This window comes from Cyanistes caeruleus, chromosome Z (genome assembly GCF_971803275.1).
Source record: "Cyanistes caeruleus chromosome Z, bCyaCae1.hap1.1, whole genome shotgun sequence".
Taxonomy (NCBI): domain Eukaryota; kingdom Metazoa; phylum Chordata; class Aves; order Passeriformes; family Paridae; genus Cyanistes; species Cyanistes caeruleus.
The window spans coordinates 22418900-22438617 of NC_141732.1; the positions used below are offsets into that span (position 1 = coordinate 22418900).

The following is a 19718-nucleotide window of genomic DNA, read 5'->3' on the forward strand; positions in this document are numbered from 1 at the left end:
TAAACAGAGAAAAGACTGGAGTGGCAGACAACCCAGTCCTGGCCCTCTCACACACAGCCATTATCAAGCCTTTACAATGCACTAAATAGTTTGCAACATGTAGTGGGCCTTTTTTTCCCATCACACCATTTTTTACCATTCTGACTTGCAAATAAGCTTTGCTGAAATTTAACAAGGCTTTAGCACATCTGAGATGTGGTCAGTACCTCTGTGTTAATAATGGTTAATACAAAAAACATCTGAAAAACCAATTCTGCCTTTGTTTTAAAATAAGCCTCTGAATAACTGTACACATAGCGCTTTTCAAATGTCTTTGTTTAAAGAAAACACATAAAAATCAAATAGACGCACTTTAAAAAAATCTGGTCTAGGTGCTTCCACTATTTGCAAAAACTTTTCATTTGGAGTGCTGTAATCAAGTAACAGAGGCAGAGTAAAAGCACTTAGTGCCTATAAGCACAGATAATGATGCAGAAAGGCTGCACTTCTGTAACTATAGCTTGTTCTGAAGTGCACTTGTAAAATGTAAAGAGGTTTTTTTTCAGGTTTAAAACAAAGACAGAGAGTCAATACCATCAGTATTTGATAGGTGGTCTAATATGCACAAGTCATTAGAATCTCAGAGGTTAAGATATCTGCACACTATCCTATTAACAGCTATAGCAACCTAATTAGACAATTAGAGGGAAAGTTGAGTCAATACTATAGAGGAAGAAAGAACTATGGCTAGGGGGTAATATAAGGGCCCAATTCACTAAGAACTGATGTTTCCAAAAGGTAATTGAAGCTGCTATTTTTGCAGTGATCTAGCTTAATCTCCTTGTTTAAATTATGCTCCTGCAAAATTTCTCTCTAATTTTCTGCATCCAGACCTTCAGTCTGCTATCCTCTCCTTGAGTGTCACTTGAGCCACCTGTGTGCAGTTTGCACTTTAAATGCTTGCAACTGATCATGTGAGACTGCCTTAGGAAGAGAGCCCATGTGCCAAACTTAGGGGGAGGCTGGTGCTAAGAATACAAAGATTAAGGGCTTGGTTCTCTTTTTATTCACACTGCTACAGACTGGTAGTAAGTGTCTTGAAGTAGGATGATTTATAGTGGCAGAAATGAAGAGAATCAAGCCTTATGACTTCTTTTGGAGCTTCAGATGGCTTTGGGTGTATTTAGCCCACTGAGCATTCACTCGGTTGGTATTCTGGTACCAATGTTCTGAAGCTTAATCTTAACCATTGTGTAGCATTTACCTTTGCATTAAACTGTACTCAGTAACATCAAAATACATCATTCATAAATTTCTTGTTTTTTCAAGATACAAAATTACTCAGACCAGTCACTAGAGTTGGCAAACATGAACATGCTTACTGAGAATGGGTACTACCTCATCCTAGAATTTTTGCACCCCTGATGTGGAAGATCAATAGAGGTGACTAGCAGTAGGTGAAAAGAAAGCCCAACTGCAAAAATATCAGAATAGGCATTTTAACTATACCAATAGAAGGAGGAGCTGACTTGCATAGAGACTTGCATCCTTACCAGGATGTACCTGAGAGAGGTCAATGAAATAAGCTGTAAAAGACCGGACAAGAATGGGAACCCATGCCAATGCTGGGTTTTCTCAGCTTTTCTCTGTTGCAGCCATCTGTAAGGTCCTACTACAAAAGCTGGGTTCATTTAATGGATTCTGTCTTTGGGCTTGGCATGCCTGGACAGTAAAATGTACTCTCTTGTGCTAACTGTACTCTGTTAGAGTTCAGCTTTTTTCATTCTGCTGCTCATTTGAAACATTTTTTGCTTCCTTTGTCAGATTAAAATACCAGTTTTTACTAAAGGACCTACTAATACTCTAGCTGGCAGGATCCAGAACCCCAGTTCCACAGCTATAACTCTGCAGACTATGGAAAGCTAGAACATTTCTGGCACGTCAGCACTATGCCCAAAGCCACTCTCTTTATCTTTACATTCAGCAGTATGGATTTCATTATTACTCTTCTTTAATTACTGTTCTGTGCATTAGAAATACAGCAAGTTCACAATGAAAGAAAGTATAAACCATATATGCAGATGAAACTGTCCATATATTAGAAAGTCTCAACTTGCCTTTGATTTTGTACATTCCCTTCACTGGTTTTCATTACCATACTTTCAAATAAGTTTCACCTGCACATTTTTCATTTCCTGGTAATAAACAGTAGGGGGAATTTGATTTTATTTTTACAAATGTTGAACAGCATTCCTGTGCCTACAGTTATTTATATTCTGCTGTACTGAGCTGTCATTGGTTCAGGTCTGTACCTACATACTCTGCAGGCATGAGATGAAAGGATCAATTAAAAGTTCACATCAACCTACCTCTTTCTGTGTTCAGCCAAACATATGGTGAATTTGTTCTAGCCCTAATGAACTGCTAGTCCTGTACAGCCTGAAAACAACTTCACAAGGAAGCTCCCACCCCACATGGAATTTTGCCATTGACTTCACTTGGCAGCAGGGCCACACATCCTCTTAGTTTGTGTGTGCTTGTCTTTGTTCAGGATGTCTATAAGAAAAGCTATTGCAATGCATGTCCAGGTTTGAATTTAAAGTGATTTTTTTATTCTGCAGTGACTCCTCATGAAGACATTCTTCACTCCAAGAACCAGCACAATCTACTTCCAAATATGCAGAACAAAGTGGTAGAAAGCACTATGAGCACAGATTAACAGCTGCCTCATGGGAACCTGCTACTCTAGGCTTGCAGAAATGATCCTCTTCAGTTCAGGTCATTTAATTTGCTACGTAAATTTAAATGGACAATGTAAATGACTCACCCTAGAAGTGACAAGAACCTTCAGGAACTGAGGCATAATCTAATCCCAAACCACACCAGTAAAAGGCTAATTTTCCTTATGAGAGATCTTTCTATAACCCAGGGATAGTTCTGCTTTCCCTAAGGTATCTCTGACTGGCTGCTGTAGCAGTAATGGCACCAGCCTGTACAGCTCATGAGTGCGATGTGAGCTACTATCTTGTTTGTCCTGGTGAACAGATAAGATGCATCACTGTACCCAAGTGTTTCTCTGAGTGTTCAGATGAAGCATGCTCTTAGACATGTCTGCTGGCAGGCCATTAAAATAGGCTGTATCTGACTTTAATTCAATGGAGACAGTTTTGAGGGAAGACAAGAAAAGAGGGATTGAAAATCAAGAGGTATGACTTAATCCTAGTTGTGATTAGTGAATCGGGCCCTCAGTACCAAGACAAAGCAAGTAAAATTGGGTAATAACTATTTGAGTACAGGAACTACTAGCTAACACAAGGATTTGGGGAGAATTTTAAGAAACACTCATAAACTGACCATACACTGTGTAGTAAGACATTTCATGATCAGGTGAAGCAGTTGAAATGTCTATGAACAAAATAAATTGGGAAGAAACATTAAGTATAACAAAAGTATGAATATATAAAGAAGTTTAGTAAAAAGTGATTCCTCCAAAATAGATTTTCTGTCAGTAAATATTGAAACTAAGAACTTCCTTACCATTCAGGGCTACGAAGGAATCTGAAAGACAAATAACAGGGGAAAAATCATTATTTCTATCTTGTTTTTCCTTTTAAGTAGTTTGCTGCTAATAGCTATTAATGTTTCAGCTGATATTTATAACCATTTGATTTGTACAGTAAGGACCCAGGCAAACTTAATATTCCGACATACCCAAAACTAATGTCTGGCTTTGAAAGTGCTCGTGCCCAGCTCTGTTCAGGAGGTACTGGGGCAGGAGGGCCAGTGTCCTCCCTGCTTTCTTTGCAAACCCTAGTCTAAGGCAAGGCATTGCAGGGGAAACAGCCAGCAATGTGAGTGGACAGAACTCAGGTGACCCAAGATCACATGAACTATTAAAATCAGCTGTGTTAGCAGGAAATGAAATCTGCCTCTGTGCAGTGTCAAGGTTCAATGCATCATTCAGGGCTGAAGAGGGATTTAAGCAGGGTATGGGCTTTGTCGCTCTCTGCACAGAAGCAGATCTCTCTCCATGAGCTCAACGTGCTGTTCCTGGATAATTTCCTATCCTCCTTTGATATGCAACTGACGTCAGGTACGCTCCACTCCTGCCTAACCTATCTGCCCAAGGAGAGCAGAACTGGCTGAAAAGGGCAAAGATACACCAGCTGGGAACTGGCCTGATTTTGGTGCTAACCCATTTTACAGGGGGACAGAGGGGAGGCCTATGTGTACACCTCCTTCAAAAATCTTTGTGGCAGTCTGTATTAACCTTTCTTGGGACAGAGGCTGAAATCCTTCTGCTCCTTCAAGCACAGTGATTAGAATAATTAATGGCTCTTGAATAAGGATGTGCAAGGCATGAGAAGGCTCTGGCTTTCTCCAGAGCAGCTGGCCCACACTATGTCCCATGGCACAGTCTAGTGCTCTGTTTTTTTTCTTTGTATTGCAGAAGTAATGACTCTCTCACTGTACATTGATTCCTCAGCTTCATCAGTTTTATTCCATCAGTGAGAACTACACTGAAAAGAACGTGAGTCTTCATTTCATGAGGTTTATAAGTAATATTTGGAGCTCAGAATCAAACCAGCCTTGGTGAGAACATTTGGAACAAGAGCTGTCCTGAACACAGATGTTGGTATTCCTGAAGGCTCAGAAATCAGCATGCAAGGTTTCCTTCCATGCAGTGCAAGCTATGCGCTTTTACGCATTTCAGTACAAAACTGTAAATGTTTAAAGACCGTGTTTAAGCTTCCAGCTCACGCTGTCAGTACTTAAGGTTTACCATTAAAATTTCTTAGGCAGTGCCAATAGTACCTGACCCTTAATATCATGAGGTTGTCCAGACTGTATGTAAAATTCCCTAATATTCACAAACTAAGCAGTTGTAATTTCTTGATCCGGATCCAAAACTGAAGATATATTTCACTGTCTCATTGTGCTGCATGGGAATGTAGTCCAAATCACAGACTACACTAAGAAACCAAGCCACTTCTGTACATTTACATAAACAACCCAATCACCAGCGCTAATAAAGACAATGACCCCAATTCATTATGCCATTGCTGTAATCAGCATCCTCTAGAGCTGAGCTTTTCTCATTATGCAACCACTCCGAAGTCCAGTGTTCGTATAAATCACGTGAACTGGGCTATTTTCCTCAAACACATTTGAACAACAGTGCTTCTTCTTAACCTACATCATTAGCTACACTGCTGTCCCTGTTGTGGCTTATGTTGCTACAAAACAATGCCTGACAGGTAATGGTGATTTGAGGCATTCAGAAGGATGCTGTGACACACTGTAAACAGAGGTAAAAGTTTTGCTTACTTTGGCAGTCACCCAGGCCATCTGTATTGCCACGTTCTATGTCCTGTTCAAATGCCAGTCTAAATAATAGAAAGAAACAGAACAGTATGAATAACAACAGTCATAGGCATAACCAGAAAGAAATTATCACATGTTCAAATCCCTGCTGTGAAACTGGCTATTTCTTTGGAAATTCCACGCAAAGGCTGAAAAACCACAACTTACACATTTGAGCTATTCATCATTGCCTAATGAACTCCTGGCTTCTAATGATACTTTGCCTCTATATTACTACTTTTTAAAAATCCACTGCATGCCTCGTTACCAAGGAAGAAAAGACCTGCATTTTTAAAACTGTTAAATATATGATGTTATCAGAAACAACTGTAACCCTACCTTAACCTATGCACAGAGTAGACTGGGTGCACTGGCACTTTGGTGTGAGAAGGAAGCCAACCCATGGGGCAGGTACTGTGCTTGAGGGAAAAAACCTGCATTTCAGCAATCACTTAGTATAGCACTGGAGGAGGCTGCAAGGCAAAAGGTCCACCCCACAAAAAAAGTATTCCCCTAAACTCAGCGGGCTCTACTGACAAACACATGCTTTTCTAGCTGACCTGCTCAACTTAGGCTCCCAACCTCTCTCCTTGATTTTGGATAACTATTGAAGCTGTTCTTCCAGCTTCCTGTGTGGTCAAAGGTGAATGACAAGAATCTTGGAAAACTTCCAAATATGAGCCCTTGTCTATATTAGGATCCTGCCCTTGAGGCATAATTACCCTTGCAGACAACTCATTCTGAATCCATGTTCTTATAACACCTGCTCCATTGTCACCTACTCTAGGAGGGTGCCTAACACCTCTGCCTCCTTTTGGCTAGATTAGAATTTCACCAGATTTCTTCACAGCTGATCTGGACCCCCTTCCTAAGCACTGGACAGAACATGAGCTGCCTTGCTCGCTTTTGGACTTCAACACTGCAAGCTGCACAGCCTCTGTCTTGATGGATCTATTGATGAAAGTGCGAGCTGCTTTTGAAAGTGAGGTATGGAATTCCCCTACTTGGAAGGGGAAGAAGTCTTTGAATGACTTGGAAGTTGAAGAAGTCTTAAGCACTTTTGGAGTAATGAAAAACCTGATACGGACACAGGTGCATTTTAACATTATCCTACCAAATGTCAAATCAGAAACAACCCACATTTTTGTAGTCAAGCACATACAGGCACATACAGCTACAGCATCCCCAGCAGATGGGGGAAATCAGCAAATTAAGAACAAGACAGAAACACAGGGATTGTTACTTCTCCATTATATACTAAGGACCTGTAGAGAAGCAGGGTTAAGTGGTGTCAGATGTAGAGCTCTCAAGGCTTTGTGATGTCTGTGCTACATTTCCACTACTACCATGAGGGCGTATAGCTGTATAGCTCAGAGTGGGCAGTCATATGGTGTGTTAGAAGTGGCCAAGAAACGCGAGCTCTGGAGTGGGTTTGCTCCCTGTAAACTTCACAGACTTTCATTATCATAAAATAATTAAATTCTACTGTTAAGCAAGGGGAGATCCAGCACTTCTCTAAATCTGTTTTAAGCCCTTACTGTACTCTGTTATTCCTCTTAGTAATGCACAGTAAATTAGAAGGACTGGTTTTGTTTTCAGTGGACAAATTACTTCAGTAATTTAATTTGGATTCTATTGCCTCTTTAATCAGCTGTGATGGCTCCAGTGTAGGCTGGTCCAGACATACCCATCCAATTCACTCCTTTCAATAATATGTGGACCTTAATACAGCTCTTTCATTTTCTTCTTCCTCCTCTTTCAGCAGTTACCAATCAGCTGACCGTTCACATCAAAAAAATTTGTGAGACATTTCAGAGGCGAATGCAAATAAGGTGGAAACAAACACTTCCCACATTTTTCCCTTTCTAAAAGCCTCATGTTTCAAATAGCTTTGCCCAAGACTGCCTGGCACCACTGCCACAGCTCTGCAGCCTGTCCAGCCAGAGCCCTTACTCACTTGGAGCCAAGGACCGTCTGCGTGCACAGCCCGCTCTCCTTCACCCATCCACAGTACGGGTCTCTGGATGCTATGCAGGCCCTTGGGAGAGAAGAGCACAAGGTGGCATGAGTGCTCCAGCTTCCCAACTGCCCAGGCCTCCGACAGCCTCCACAAAAACACGTACTTTTTGCATTTGCTGTGACGCTCGCAACGTCCCAGGGGAACCTTGATGACACAGGTGGAGAAGGCGACGTACAGCGCACTGCTGGGCTTGTCAAGCTGCATGCCCATGATCCGCTTGTCCTCCATGCCATCATAGCTGCACCTGATTTGAATGAAAGTGAGGTGTGGTTACAAGTGGGCTCTGCTGGGAAGCCAGGGGAAACCTTAATTATCCCCCAGGCTGAAAAAAATAGGATCACGAAAAACTTCCATCAAAAAATCCATAAGAAAGGTAGAACTGAACAAGTCAAGGAGAAAGAACACACAACAGCCACTAAAAATACTGATAGACATATAAGCAAATATTAAAAATGCATGGGGTAGTTAAGAATTGGAGAGCAACAGCACACCAGACAAGCTTCTGACGGCCCTTCATTTTTGTGTTTATTCTTCTCCAGCACTCAAAGTAGCTGAAATTTCTGCATGATTATGGCTCACTTCAAAGCCCCCTTAGGCATATTTGAGGAAGACTGAAATGCGGAAAATTTCCCTTAGAGACCAGCTTGCTGCTTGTTGAGTTATTTGGAGAGGAATCAGGGTTTTTTATAGGATTAGAAAATTAATCTTCCTTTCCAGAACTTCACTTCTAATTATCCATCAGCTGCTGCATAGGATGGGCTATTTTCTACACATACTGAATAAAAAAAAAAAAAAAAAAATCTTATTGCAATATAGAGACTGATAAGCAGACATCCCCTCCCTAAACAATTTAAAATTACTCAAAAAATTTGGCTTCTCTAACCATTTCCGTTTCCATGGGACAAATTATTCTCTGGGAAATCAGAAGTTCAAAGTCACCCATGCATAAGTACAAAGAATCAGATACACACTTTTCAGGATTGTAAACACTGATCTCCTCCAGGAAAAGGCTGTCATTTAGGAAACCAGTGTTTCCTGTCCGTGCCAAGAACTTCAGGATGATTCCCTTCTCTGATCCCAAGAAAACCACGGTGTAGTTCTGATATGGCCCAGCAGCAGAGTCAACAGCAATTTTGGTCAGCCGATATCTAAAATAAAAGAGCATTTTCACAGATAAATCTCAGAGATAATCACATAATTGTCATTTATTTAATCATTTTTTCACATCAGATAAGTGTATGGTAGACTTCTAGCAACCATAAATCACATTTAAGCACTGTTCCTACCTGACTGTAAATCAACACAGACTGTATCAATTTGGGTCCCCAGATGTTGGGGAATTTTCATGTGTTGCATCCCCACACATCCAACAGTGAGCAGAAGCGTCTGGAAGTTCAGAAGTGTCTAGAAGTTCAGAAAGCTGAAGGGGTGCTAGGAGTCTGAGGGCATTTAGGAATTATCCTCCCAAAAGCCTGGTGATTTCTTTGGACATGGATAGAGAATCAGCACAGTGAACTGTTTTTAAAATTTCAAGCTCTGTCACATTAAAAGCAGCTGAACAAGGTTAAACTTTTTTTGTCAGGAAAAGCTGTGTCATTGCAATAGTGAGACACTAAAACACCATTCTACCTCACTAAAAATAATCACACAGCCACCACCAAACACATTCAGCGCTATCAGGTGATATCAAATCCTGGGATGACAAAATTTACTGAGAACAAGTATAGTGGTGGTTTGGTACCAGTTAGATTGTATTGCCTATCAAAGGGAAGCACTCCAAGAAGCTTGCTGCTCTCATCTTTGGTTGGAGGTACAGAACCTGACAGAAAAACCTGACAGAAGATAGGCTATTATGACTAAGTCAGACCCTTCCACAGCTAAGTGCCCACCACAGTACTCTACCTTTGTTCAGAGGAAGAGAGGAAAATATGGCAAAAGTTAGTCACATTATTCTGTTCACTGGTGGAGGGTAGATAAGTAGTATAATGACCACAGCAGAGAGTGGGAATGTTTTGATAGGAAGGGGATGGTGTATTTAACACTTGCTGAGTTATGAGTCTTTATTCACATCTGTTATTATTTTTTTTCTTGTTGCTATAGAAAGGATGCAGATTATGTGATTACTTCTGCCTATACACTTCTGCAAACATTAAAGCTTACCAGTACACAACCTGACAGACCTCTACATATCCTGTGAACATATCCTGGCAGACATGTTTGTATCCTGTGCACATATTCCTGCGCTGATCATTGCCTGAAGTTTTTACAGAGCCATCTCAAACCCTGACTCATAAGCCGAGAGGTGAGTAAACCTTCCCCGCACAGCATTTCCTACAATATCCGGTTTAAGCACAGCACTGTTGGAAAAGACTGAGGTCTTTCCTATCTTGAAAGCTGCTCAGGGAGTTCCGCAGCATCTGCTCAGTTCTGCCACCATTCCTAGCTGGATTAGAGCCCAGGACACCAAGGACAATTACAGAATTGGAGTGTATTTGCAGCAAGGCTATTAGCACAACTTGACAGCTACAATGCGGACAGGAGCTCGCTTGGTGTACGCACCTGACCATTGTTCTCAGGAACCAGGGTCGGTTGACAATGGAAGGCACAGCCTCGTCCATCAGTGGATGTGTTTTGATGAAGTTCAGAGTATCATCTGGGAACTCATTAGACGTTCCATATTTTTCTAATGATGTAGAGCCAGCACAGCAACCAGGCCTATATAAAACAAGAGAGTAAGCCAGAAAACTTATTTGACGTCAACAGCAAGCTTCCTTTTGTGATGAAGCTCTCAGAAATCTGATGTGCTTTACTGGAGTTTAACTTGGAGGAGGATTGAGAAGAGTGGTGGACTTGTTCAGCCCCTCAAGGAAAGCCTAAAATCCTGCTCTGTCCTCCATTCAAAAGGACTTCATGTGTCACTTACTAGCATAAAGTCATTTTTTCATCAGGAGTGCTATGCACAGACTGTGTAATTTATCCACTCATATGGAATGTAATCACAGCATATGATTATCTGCATTTGGCCTGATGCTTCCCAATGGCACAGGTGTTTTGTGATCTCTAACTTGCCTAATTAACTGCTCTCTCTGGGCATAAAAGCAGTCCCTACAATACAGAAGGAAGTTTGTTTGTTTTTTTTTAACAGGAATGAAAGAATGCCACTTTTCTATCAGTCACATCAGTCACATCTGACAGAAAATGGACTATTGGAGAAGACATACCAAATAGCACCCATGTAAACATTGGTTTTACCCTTTGTTCAATTTGGGTGACATGATTTAAGAATGGTAGCTCATTGAGAATTTTCACTGAAAGGTTATTTATCATTCTTTGTCAACTTAAATGCAAATCTGCTCATGCTATTTCTAAAATCTACCTGCTCCTAAGAGGTAGCTCCGTCTTCCTGTCCTGGACAGGACATATCTCAAAGAAGCAGCAAAATGTTTTAGTTGATAATATTGTGTAAGTAATTTTCTTCAATAAAAGCCCCATTCGATCCCATTTTCTAGAGCACTATGATTCTTCAAACCTTTGAGCCGGTATGAGATGGGAAGATGAAAGATGGACCATTCACTCATAAAAACGTTGCCTCATCCAATCTTCATCTACTCTGATGTGGGTAAAGGCACTGACATCAAGAGTAATGTTAGCCTGGACAAAATACAGGACTGGTCCTATCATCTGTGTTGCTCAGATTTAGATAAATATTCGAACATTAGGTAAATAAATACCTTGTAGGGAAGGTAACATAGGACTCAAAGGAACTAGCTGTGTCAACAAGTCTGGTCCCACAAGGAACATGACATGCAGACAATATGTGCTTTTGCCTATTCATATCCAAAATACTTTGTTTTGTAATTGCATGTAGAACTAGCAACAGATGGAGAGAAGGAGAAATCAAGGGCATGACTGGTTTCCTAGGTCCTTGCAAGGGCATTGACCTGTGAAGCAACATTCCCAGAGAACTCGGGGGAGCAGCCTGCACCTTCTGGCACCATGGTGTCTACAGTTTCTGTGTATCTAATCTGGAGGCCTATTTACTCCTAAATCCTAATAGCATGATTGGATTAATCCTGTTTTAATCTCAAAACTGGTTTATTCAAGTCAGCACAAATCCGAGCAAACCCTGCTGTCTGGCCAAACAAGGAAGCAACACCCATGAAGGGCTCTGTTCTGGCTCTCTGTTCTGAGAAATGCTGGGATCACTAGGGGCAGTAATGCTCCTGCATCATACTGAGACACACAGACAAAAATGACCTTATTTCAAAGGTGTCTGTCAGGTACTTCAATATGAGCTACAAGTAATGATTATTTCTATTAAGCAGATTGATTGCCAAATGTTACTTGAAACACCGTTCTCAATTCACATAATCTCCTTCAGGCTTAGAAAAGCAATATTATCCCATCTTCATCATAACAGTTAGCTTGCTATGGGCTCATCCCAAACTCAGAAACTTCCTCTTTCTCACTCAGAGTGACTTTTCCTTCTTCTTCTCCCCCTCCCTGCCAATGTATCTCAGTAAGGCCCAAACAAAAAACCTTGGAGCCATCATGCAGCCTTGCACTCCCAAGGCAGGCCAGTGTGTCAACAACTTGTTTGAAACACTGCAAAATGGAGAAGAAAATCCTGCAACACCTGCATTACTAAGGCTCAGACTGAAAACAGACACAGATTTTACCAGATTTTCAAGTCACCTCCAGGCTCTTCGCTTGCATGACAACTTCAGAATAAAGACAGCACAGTAATACTACACTTGGCAAATCCAAAACAAATTTGGGTTAAGCAGAAGCTCAGTGTCCACCATGGAGCTTCACATACTCATAGAATGTCCTGAGCTGGAACCAACCCACAAAGATCACTGAAGTCCAGCTCCTGGCCCCACCCAGGACACCCCAAGAATCACACCATGTGCCATGAGAGAGTTGTCCAAAAGCTTCTTAAGCTCTGTCAGACTGGTGCTCTCAGACCATTCCCCTTGGGGAGCCTGTTCCAGCGCCCAACCACTTCCCTGGGTGAAGAACCTTTTCCTAATGTCCAACCTAAACCTCCCCTGACGTAACTCCAGGCCATTCCCATGGGTCCTGTCCCTGGTCACCACAGAGAAGAGATCAGTGCCTGCCCCTACTCTTCCCCTCATGAGCAAGTTGTGGATTGTGATGAGGTCTCCCTTGAGCCTCCTCTTCTCCAGGCAAGCCAAGTGGCCTCAGCCACTTCTAACATGGTTTTCCCTCTAAGCCCTTCACCATCTTTGTAGCATCCTTTGGATGCTCCCAATAGCTTTATATTCTTCTTATATTGTGGCGTTCAACACTGAACAGAGTGCTTTTTTTTGCTTTTGAAATTATTGAAGATATCACAAGCAATGTAAAGTGAGAAAAAAGGTTATTTTTTCCTTTTGAAATTATTTAAGATATCACAAGCAATGTAAAACATGCAGTAAAGTGGTAAAGCCTAAGTGAGATAAAAGAATTTGATATATCTGTATGCATCTCAATATCTCAGAGCAAAATGCCATCGGTGTAAATGAGATAACAAGTGTCTGTCAACAGCAACTTGTATGAAATGGTACTTGTAAGAAATATGAAGAGTGTAGTAGAGGAGATGCATGCAAACATGTGGAAGTGGGGAAAACAACACATAGGAAAAATGAGGTAAACTGAATGTCCGGTTTGGTGGAATGCTCTTTTTTGCTTTCCACAAATCATCCACTGTGGCACTTAAACCACATGTTAATCACAGAACAGCAAACTGCAGAACTGGTGCAGGCTTTGTAATGAGATATATCCATTACTGAACCAATTTGCAACAACTGTGTAACTCACACCACTCTAAAGTGATTATTCTGAACAAGTGGATCTGATGCTGGCCTGATATATGTTATGCAAATCTCATTTTAAGTGGAAAAATCTCAATTGCATAGTTTAGATCTAAATTCAACTCAACTTTCACTTTACTGTTGCAACAGGTATGATTGTATCTGCACCTCGCAAGACTGTTCAAATTATCAAAAAGCCTCTGCAGCCTGCATGAAGGAACAGAACAATATCACTATACATGAAACATACCTGGGCTTGGGTACTCGTTCATCAGGAACCGGTGTCCATGTGGAGTCTGGAGACTTCTGTTCTTTGAATCTCCCAGTAAATACATTGGCAATGTCAAGCATGTCATAGGCACAGACTGCAGAGCCAGGGATGCTGTGAAGTGACATTTCCCAGAAATTGTTACTTATTCTGCAGTTAAGCATAAAATCTTGAGCAAAAAATAAGCTCTGTAGAAGTCTTCCTATCCCAGGTTACTCAGTCCTGAACTCTGAATCTGGTATTGACAGGTAAAGACAGCCCTACGGAAAAGCCTGAATACCAATCAGCTCCTGCCAAGAGAATTTATTTCTAAGCCTTTGCAAAAAGAAGTAATTGAAATAATCTTGAAGAAGGGAAAGAATCGGTGAAACTCTGGCTATCACTGGCAATGCATGAGGAGTAATGGCCAGTCTCACTCAGAACCCAGTTTTTGGAAATTCAAGTTCTTCTAAGTCATAACATCTCTCAGTACCAACCCTTGTAGTCCCTGCCATGCCTTAAAAAACACACTGCAGAGAGTTCAGAAGTTGGTTCTAATCAAACTGGAAGTGTGCTGCAATGTGCCATTTACCTGGATTTTACATGGAATTTGTTCATGCACCAACAGCCTGATATCTATGAAATGTTCCCAATGAAAAAGAATCAGCTATGCTCAGGAGTTGGCTCTACTCAATGAAATGTAAAGAGCTTATAGAAGCAAATTTGATATTATTTTAAGATCATAGCATTGCAAATTTCAGCTTTTTGAATACTTGCATGCAACTGCATGACAGCATTGTCCAAACATATTCTTACCTACATACTTTCTGAAAGGCTTACGGGTTTACCATGATCAGTCACTTGGAACTGAAATATTCATTTATCCCCCTTTCTTTTTTTTTTTTTGGACATGAACTACTGTATTTGTGTCTGACTTCCACCACTTGATTTTATTGGGTAAATAGCATGAATCCAGACTGAGGCTTTCAATCCTGCTCTTAGCCAGTAGGTTATTATACATCAAAGAAAAAATGTAGGAGCTGTAATACTGTTACAGAGGATTAAGCTAAACTCCTAAAGGTATATAAATTGATAGAAAAACAACCGTCTGAATAGTAAAAAAAATTTAAAATGCTTTTTGCTGAAGAAAAACAACAGTTGTCTTACTTTGATCTCCCCATATTTGTCCTTTTATATGGAAGGAAACTTCAAAGCTCTATATTAATTTGATACTACACAGCAGGAGTTTTAAATGGAGGCAGCCATATATGTGTAGATGTAAGAGATGGTCAGGGGTGTATTTGGCCACACAGGGGACCTCATCCTAAAAGATAGCTCAAGACCCACTCCAGCTAGAATATTTTTCACATTGCTGAATTAAGTCCTAATGAAAAAAAAAAAAAAATTCCAACCATGAAATCTTGAGGTGTGTTACACACAACTACAAGTGCTGAGACCCATGCTCAACACACAACCATGCACAGATGGAGACATTGCTGTGCTGAAAGGACTGCAACACCTTTTGCTTTGGAGGGTGGCAGATTGCAGGTCTGTAGTGTGATGCAGTGGTAAGGATGGAGCACGGTGGGTCACAGCCAAGGGGGTCTGAGCCCCCTCTGAACTACTGGACTACAACTCAGCACTAGCTTCTACCTCAGTGACCTCTGATCAGACTGGGGAATCTCTTCCACTTCAGTCTAGAAGGAAACTTTGTTCTAGAGACCAAAGGTATTTGTTGCAACTTTTCTTTAGTAGAGGAGGAATGTGAGATGCATTTATGTCAGAAGTAGGTTTCACAGAACTACAGAATCACAGAATATCCAGAACTGGAAGTGACTCACAAGGATCACTGAAGTCCAGCTCCTGCACAGGACACCCCAAGAATCACACATGTGCCTGAGAGCATTGTCCAGATGATCCTTGATGTCTGTCGGGCGTGGTAACCTCGCCCACTTCCCGGGGGAGCCTGTTCCAGTGGCCAACCACCCCCTGGATGAAGAACCTATTTTTTCTAATATCCAACCTAAACCTCTATGACTCAGCTTCCTCGAGCCCTCTAACAGGTCACCAGAGAGCAGAGACTGGTGCTTGCCCTTCCTCTTCACCTCGTGAGGAAGCTCTGAGCTGCTGTGAGGTCTTTCCTCAGTCTCCTCTCCTCCAGGCTGGACAAGCCAAGTGGCCTTGTTCACTTCTCATTGAGCTTGCCCTCAAGACCTTCACCATCTTTGTAGCTCTCCTTTGGATGGTCTCTAATACCTTTAGATCCTTCTAACATTGTGGCACCCAGAACTGCCTCCAGCACTCAAGCTGAGGTCAGAGCAGAGCAGAGCAGAGCAGGACAATCCCCTCCCTTGCCTGGCTGGCCATGCTGTGCCTGATGCACCCCAGGACATTTTGACTGCCAGATCTGCTAATAAGCTGTCTCCAGGAATATATGCCTTGCTGTCACCTTCCATGTCTGGCAAAAACCTGTGGCCTATAAACTAGCATTTTGCTTTTTACACCAAGTATTTAGATTTTAAAATGCAAGACTTAAGGAAAAGAATTATTCATGACACACCATAGGAAATACTAGTTAAGTGGGAGGACAGTCTCAATTTTGAGATAATTGCAAGATACAATCTATTTTCTGATGTTGAATCTCTATTTGTTCACCTGTTTTTATTCAGCCAGATTGCATGGAAAGAGATCATCTTAATTTAAGCTTGTATTCCCTATTGGTGGCATAATTATTCCATTGCTGTTCCTATTGTTTTGATGTCAAAAGCAGTGATTATGCATTACAAGCCCAGGCTTACTCTCATTTGAAGTCAGTTCTGTGAATGACCTCACTGGGGTCAGGCTTTGACAAGGGGTGGAAAGGGTACAGCAAAACTAAATGAATTTCATCAATAAAATTCCTCTTTCAGCTCAAATGTTACTCTGTGAAACTGTGAAACACTTTTTAATTAGAAAGCTACTGTTTTTTAAACTTCTCTGGGAGTTCTCAATAATAGATACAGTTATTCTTCAAGTAACTTCCAGAGAAACATGCCACAACATGTAAGAGTTATAAAATCTCTACAGATGAAGGGATGCTTTTGGATAACCATGCGAAGAATGAAATAGGCGTTCTGGGGACCTTCCTTCCCAGCCAGCAAGACCTTGGTTCTCCCAGGAGAGTCAGGGGGCAGCAGGGTCAATGCAGGGTCAAGGATCAATGCAAGAGTCACCAGGGATGCATAAAACAAAGGGAACGAGATAACACGGTTCTTGGAGGTTTAGCTATGAACAGGATAGTTTATATATTGTCTGCACAGCCCTTCGTGAGGAAAAAAAAATTCTGTATTTTCTCTTTGGAATAATATTTTGCAAGTTACATATTTTGCAATGCTTCTTGGTGGCTGGTATGAACTATTCCCATGTAAAGAAAAGCATGTCTGAGGGATGTGTCCAGATAGTAAATGGCTGAAAGCCACCCTAAGTCATCAGGAATGAGGTAAGCACTACCAGGGTACCTTAAAATTAAATACAAACTATCGGCAGGCACAGGCTACATAATAATTACATCGTATGAGCAATCACTTCTTGCACTCGCATAAACTAAAAAGGAACTGCAGTGAAAAGCAAAACATGAAGGAAATAGAAGGTAAAAGGTTATTGTGCCTATTACCTATTATAGGGAGTGGAGAATGTTGCTAAAACAACATCCCGGCCATTGAAATGTATGACGTCTGTGACTGACTGCAGAATGTTGAAGTAGAAGTGTGAGTCGCCAGGAACCGAGCAGTTCAACCGAGCCTTGAGAAAGGAAGTCCACTGTTTTTCCAGCACTCTCTGAGATCCTCCCATGTCATTTTTGCAAACCTGGGCCACCCTTGGGAAAACTACCTGTAAGGAATAGAGCAAAAATAATGGAGAAAATTAAGTGTTTGCTTGACTTAAAGACTTCGTTGCAATACTGCTTTTAAAACATTTGGAATAACACAGCAAGGTGCTTAATTTAATACCACTTTTCTATAATCTGTGACAAATAAGAAACAGAGAAAAATTAAGCTTTGGAACAGTGTGCTATGAAAGATAAGACTGTGGCATTTACCATACAGCCATAAATCCTTCAGGAGATCTGCTCTCAACCCATATAAAACTCATTTCCATACAGACTGCTTAGCTTTCTATTTCCCCAAACAAAAGCACATTTCATATTCACAATCCCTGCAACCCACACTGCTGCTCTGATTCTTGTGTTTTCAGCACTTAAAAACTATGCAAATCTCGTTGGGCTTTTATTCCTGCTCTCCACCTTTGTGACCTTGGTCAGCTTTTCTAACTGCTTCGTCAGAAAGCTATTGTGACATTAGAAAAAATGCAGAAAGTGTTTAATTGTTCTTTTCAGAATGGCAGAGCACAAAATTCCTGCCTCTGTTTACTCAGCACTCTAATTCATATTTCTTACAGAAAAACGTCTTCCTGCTTTGGAGTCCATTTTTAACAATTATCTACTATGTTGAACTAACTACATTAGCCTTGTGCTTTTTGTAATTTCAGAAAAGAGACCCTAGCATACACCATCACTGTAAGAAACCACACATTTTCCTTTCAAGACAGTGCAATGTTTCACTCCAGCCAACCTTTTGGCTTGAGCAATAGGAATCTTCTCAAAATGCTGACCTTGTCATCATGATTTATGGTTCTCATTTCAAGGTCACTCGTAACAGCATTGGTCCAAGAATAGCATAAGTTTTCCCCCTCCTGAATCTGACAAAGTCATTCAAGGCAATGTTTTTGCCCTTACCTTTCCCATGCTGTTGTACTCCACTGCTATTTCCCGGAAGAAGAAGTATATGTAATTGCCATAGTCAACTGCCTGAACAAAGTATGGTTCTAGGAAAAAAAACAACAACAAAACAGCAACCCAAGACTTTTAGACACCATGTACAGGATACAGAGAAATACAGCAAAGAGAAGCCAAATACATTCACACTTAACATCCGGAAGTGAAACGTCTGTGTTTGACAAACTTGATCAGTTTTCAGAACAAACAAATCACTGCTGCTGAAGAATCACTGTCTGGGGACAGGAGAGCTGGGAACAAGCCTGTGCAGCATCACTGCAGAGTAGCTGAGTCTCTGCCACTAATACCTCTGCCCTGCATGGAGTAAGAGGAAAGGTAAACAGGCATTTATAACTGTATGCCTGAGGGGTCCAAGCAGTGCTCTTCATGGCATGCAGGCTGTGAGTTGAGGGAATAAGAAACCACATAACTGTTTCTGCCCACACGTGTCTGTAGCAGCAAGCAAAGTGGGACAGCTGAAGTTGACACCTGGCAAAACACTTCTGCATGCAGAAAAAGACTTGAAACTATGGCTTTGCTCTCTGTTAAAATCACTCCAAATGCTAACAATTCTTAACACCTACATGAAGCTAAACAACACCACTCTTAACAATGAGGGCATTTAGAGCACAGAAATTGCATAATTCAATGGCAGCAGTACAATTCTTAAGAACTGTAACAGAAAGGCTTTTGTGCAACATTCCCATAATTTTAGTTTCATTAGTGAATCTTAACATTACAGGACAAACCTTCTATACTTCATAAAGCCTTGATTGTTACCTAACAGTGCTGTGGCAGGAATATTTTCAAACACAGCCCAAGCACACAGAGCCCTGCAAGCTCCAACTTTTCCATCCAACAGACGTAAACTGGTGGATTTCAGCTTGGAAAGCTCACTGGAATACATATCCTGATCTACCCAGCTCACAGCTTCTGTCAAATCCAGTAACTTGGGGTCAGGAGAAGAGAGAAAGAGATAAACAGATCAGAGTAAGCAAGAGATGCAATCTACTTCCCTCTTTCTGCCAGAAAACATTGGTGAAATGAATTGACAAAGAGGCCTGCCAGAAACCCAAGACTCTCATCAGAGGTGCTGTTTTTTTTGCCTTGTTTGTTTTTCTACCTTTCAACCACTTGGAGTCATGTTTAACTGTCCGCAGAGTTGGGCTGTCTCCAAGGCTCCGATATATGACTGCATCTATTGCAAGGAAGTCGGTCACTGTGGCAGAATACAGCTTTCCCTCTGGGGAGGACAGAAAGAAGAAACAAGGGGGGAGGAGCATTAGAAATAATACAATTGCTTCTTCTCTCATCAGTCAGATGGGCAGGGGAAACAAAGCCATCACAGTCTCCTTAGGAACACTGGAGGGAAGGAAAAAAATCCAGCTAGGTAAATGGAACTGAGTACTGAACAAGCAAGTCGCCACTTTGCAAAATGGTAATTTCAGAGGGATGTTGTGGAAGAAAATACCCTTATGG

The 19718-nt window shown here is 41.3% G+C and overlaps 1 protein-coding gene and 1 long non-coding RNA gene across 8 annotated transcripts in view; one reads left to right on the plus strand and one right to left on the minus strand.

The window, feature by feature from the left end:
* Nucleotides 1-19718, minus strand: part of SEMA6A (semaphorin 6A) — a 117655-nt gene that overhangs the window by 29012 nt on the left and 68925 nt on the right. For 4 of the 7 annotated variants that reach the window (XM_086868501.1, XM_086868498.1, XM_086868502.1 and 1 more), the window contains exons 8-17: nt 19363-19482; nt 18201-18289; nt 17079-17296; nt 13430-13561; nt 9923-10078; nt 8335-8511; nt 7467-7607; nt 7301-7381; nt 5308-5366; nt 3517-3537 (exon numbers count right to left, since the gene is read on the minus strand). In XM_086868501.1, the coding sequence (XP_086724627.1) occupies nt 3517-3537; nt 5308-5366; nt 7301-7381; nt 7467-7607; nt 8335-8511; nt 9923-10078; nt 13430-13561; nt 17079-17296; nt 18201-18289; nt 19363-19482 (1194 nt within the window). Of the gene's footprint in view, nt 1-3333; nt 3385-3516; nt 3538-5307; nt 5367-7300; nt 7382-7466; nt 7608-8334; nt 8512-9922; nt 10079-13429; nt 13562-17078; nt 17297-18200; nt 18290-19362; nt 19483-19718 lie in introns of all 7 variants that reach the window. The other 3 variants (XM_086868496.1, XM_086868497.1, XM_086868503.1) reach the window with 2 other exon arrangements.
* On the plus strand, nt 961-4927 carry LOC147648216 (uncharacterized). Its single transcript, XR_015280714.1, has 2 exons — nt 961-1185; nt 2601-4927. It is a non-coding gene; the product is annotated as an uncharacterized LOC147648216 (long non-coding RNA).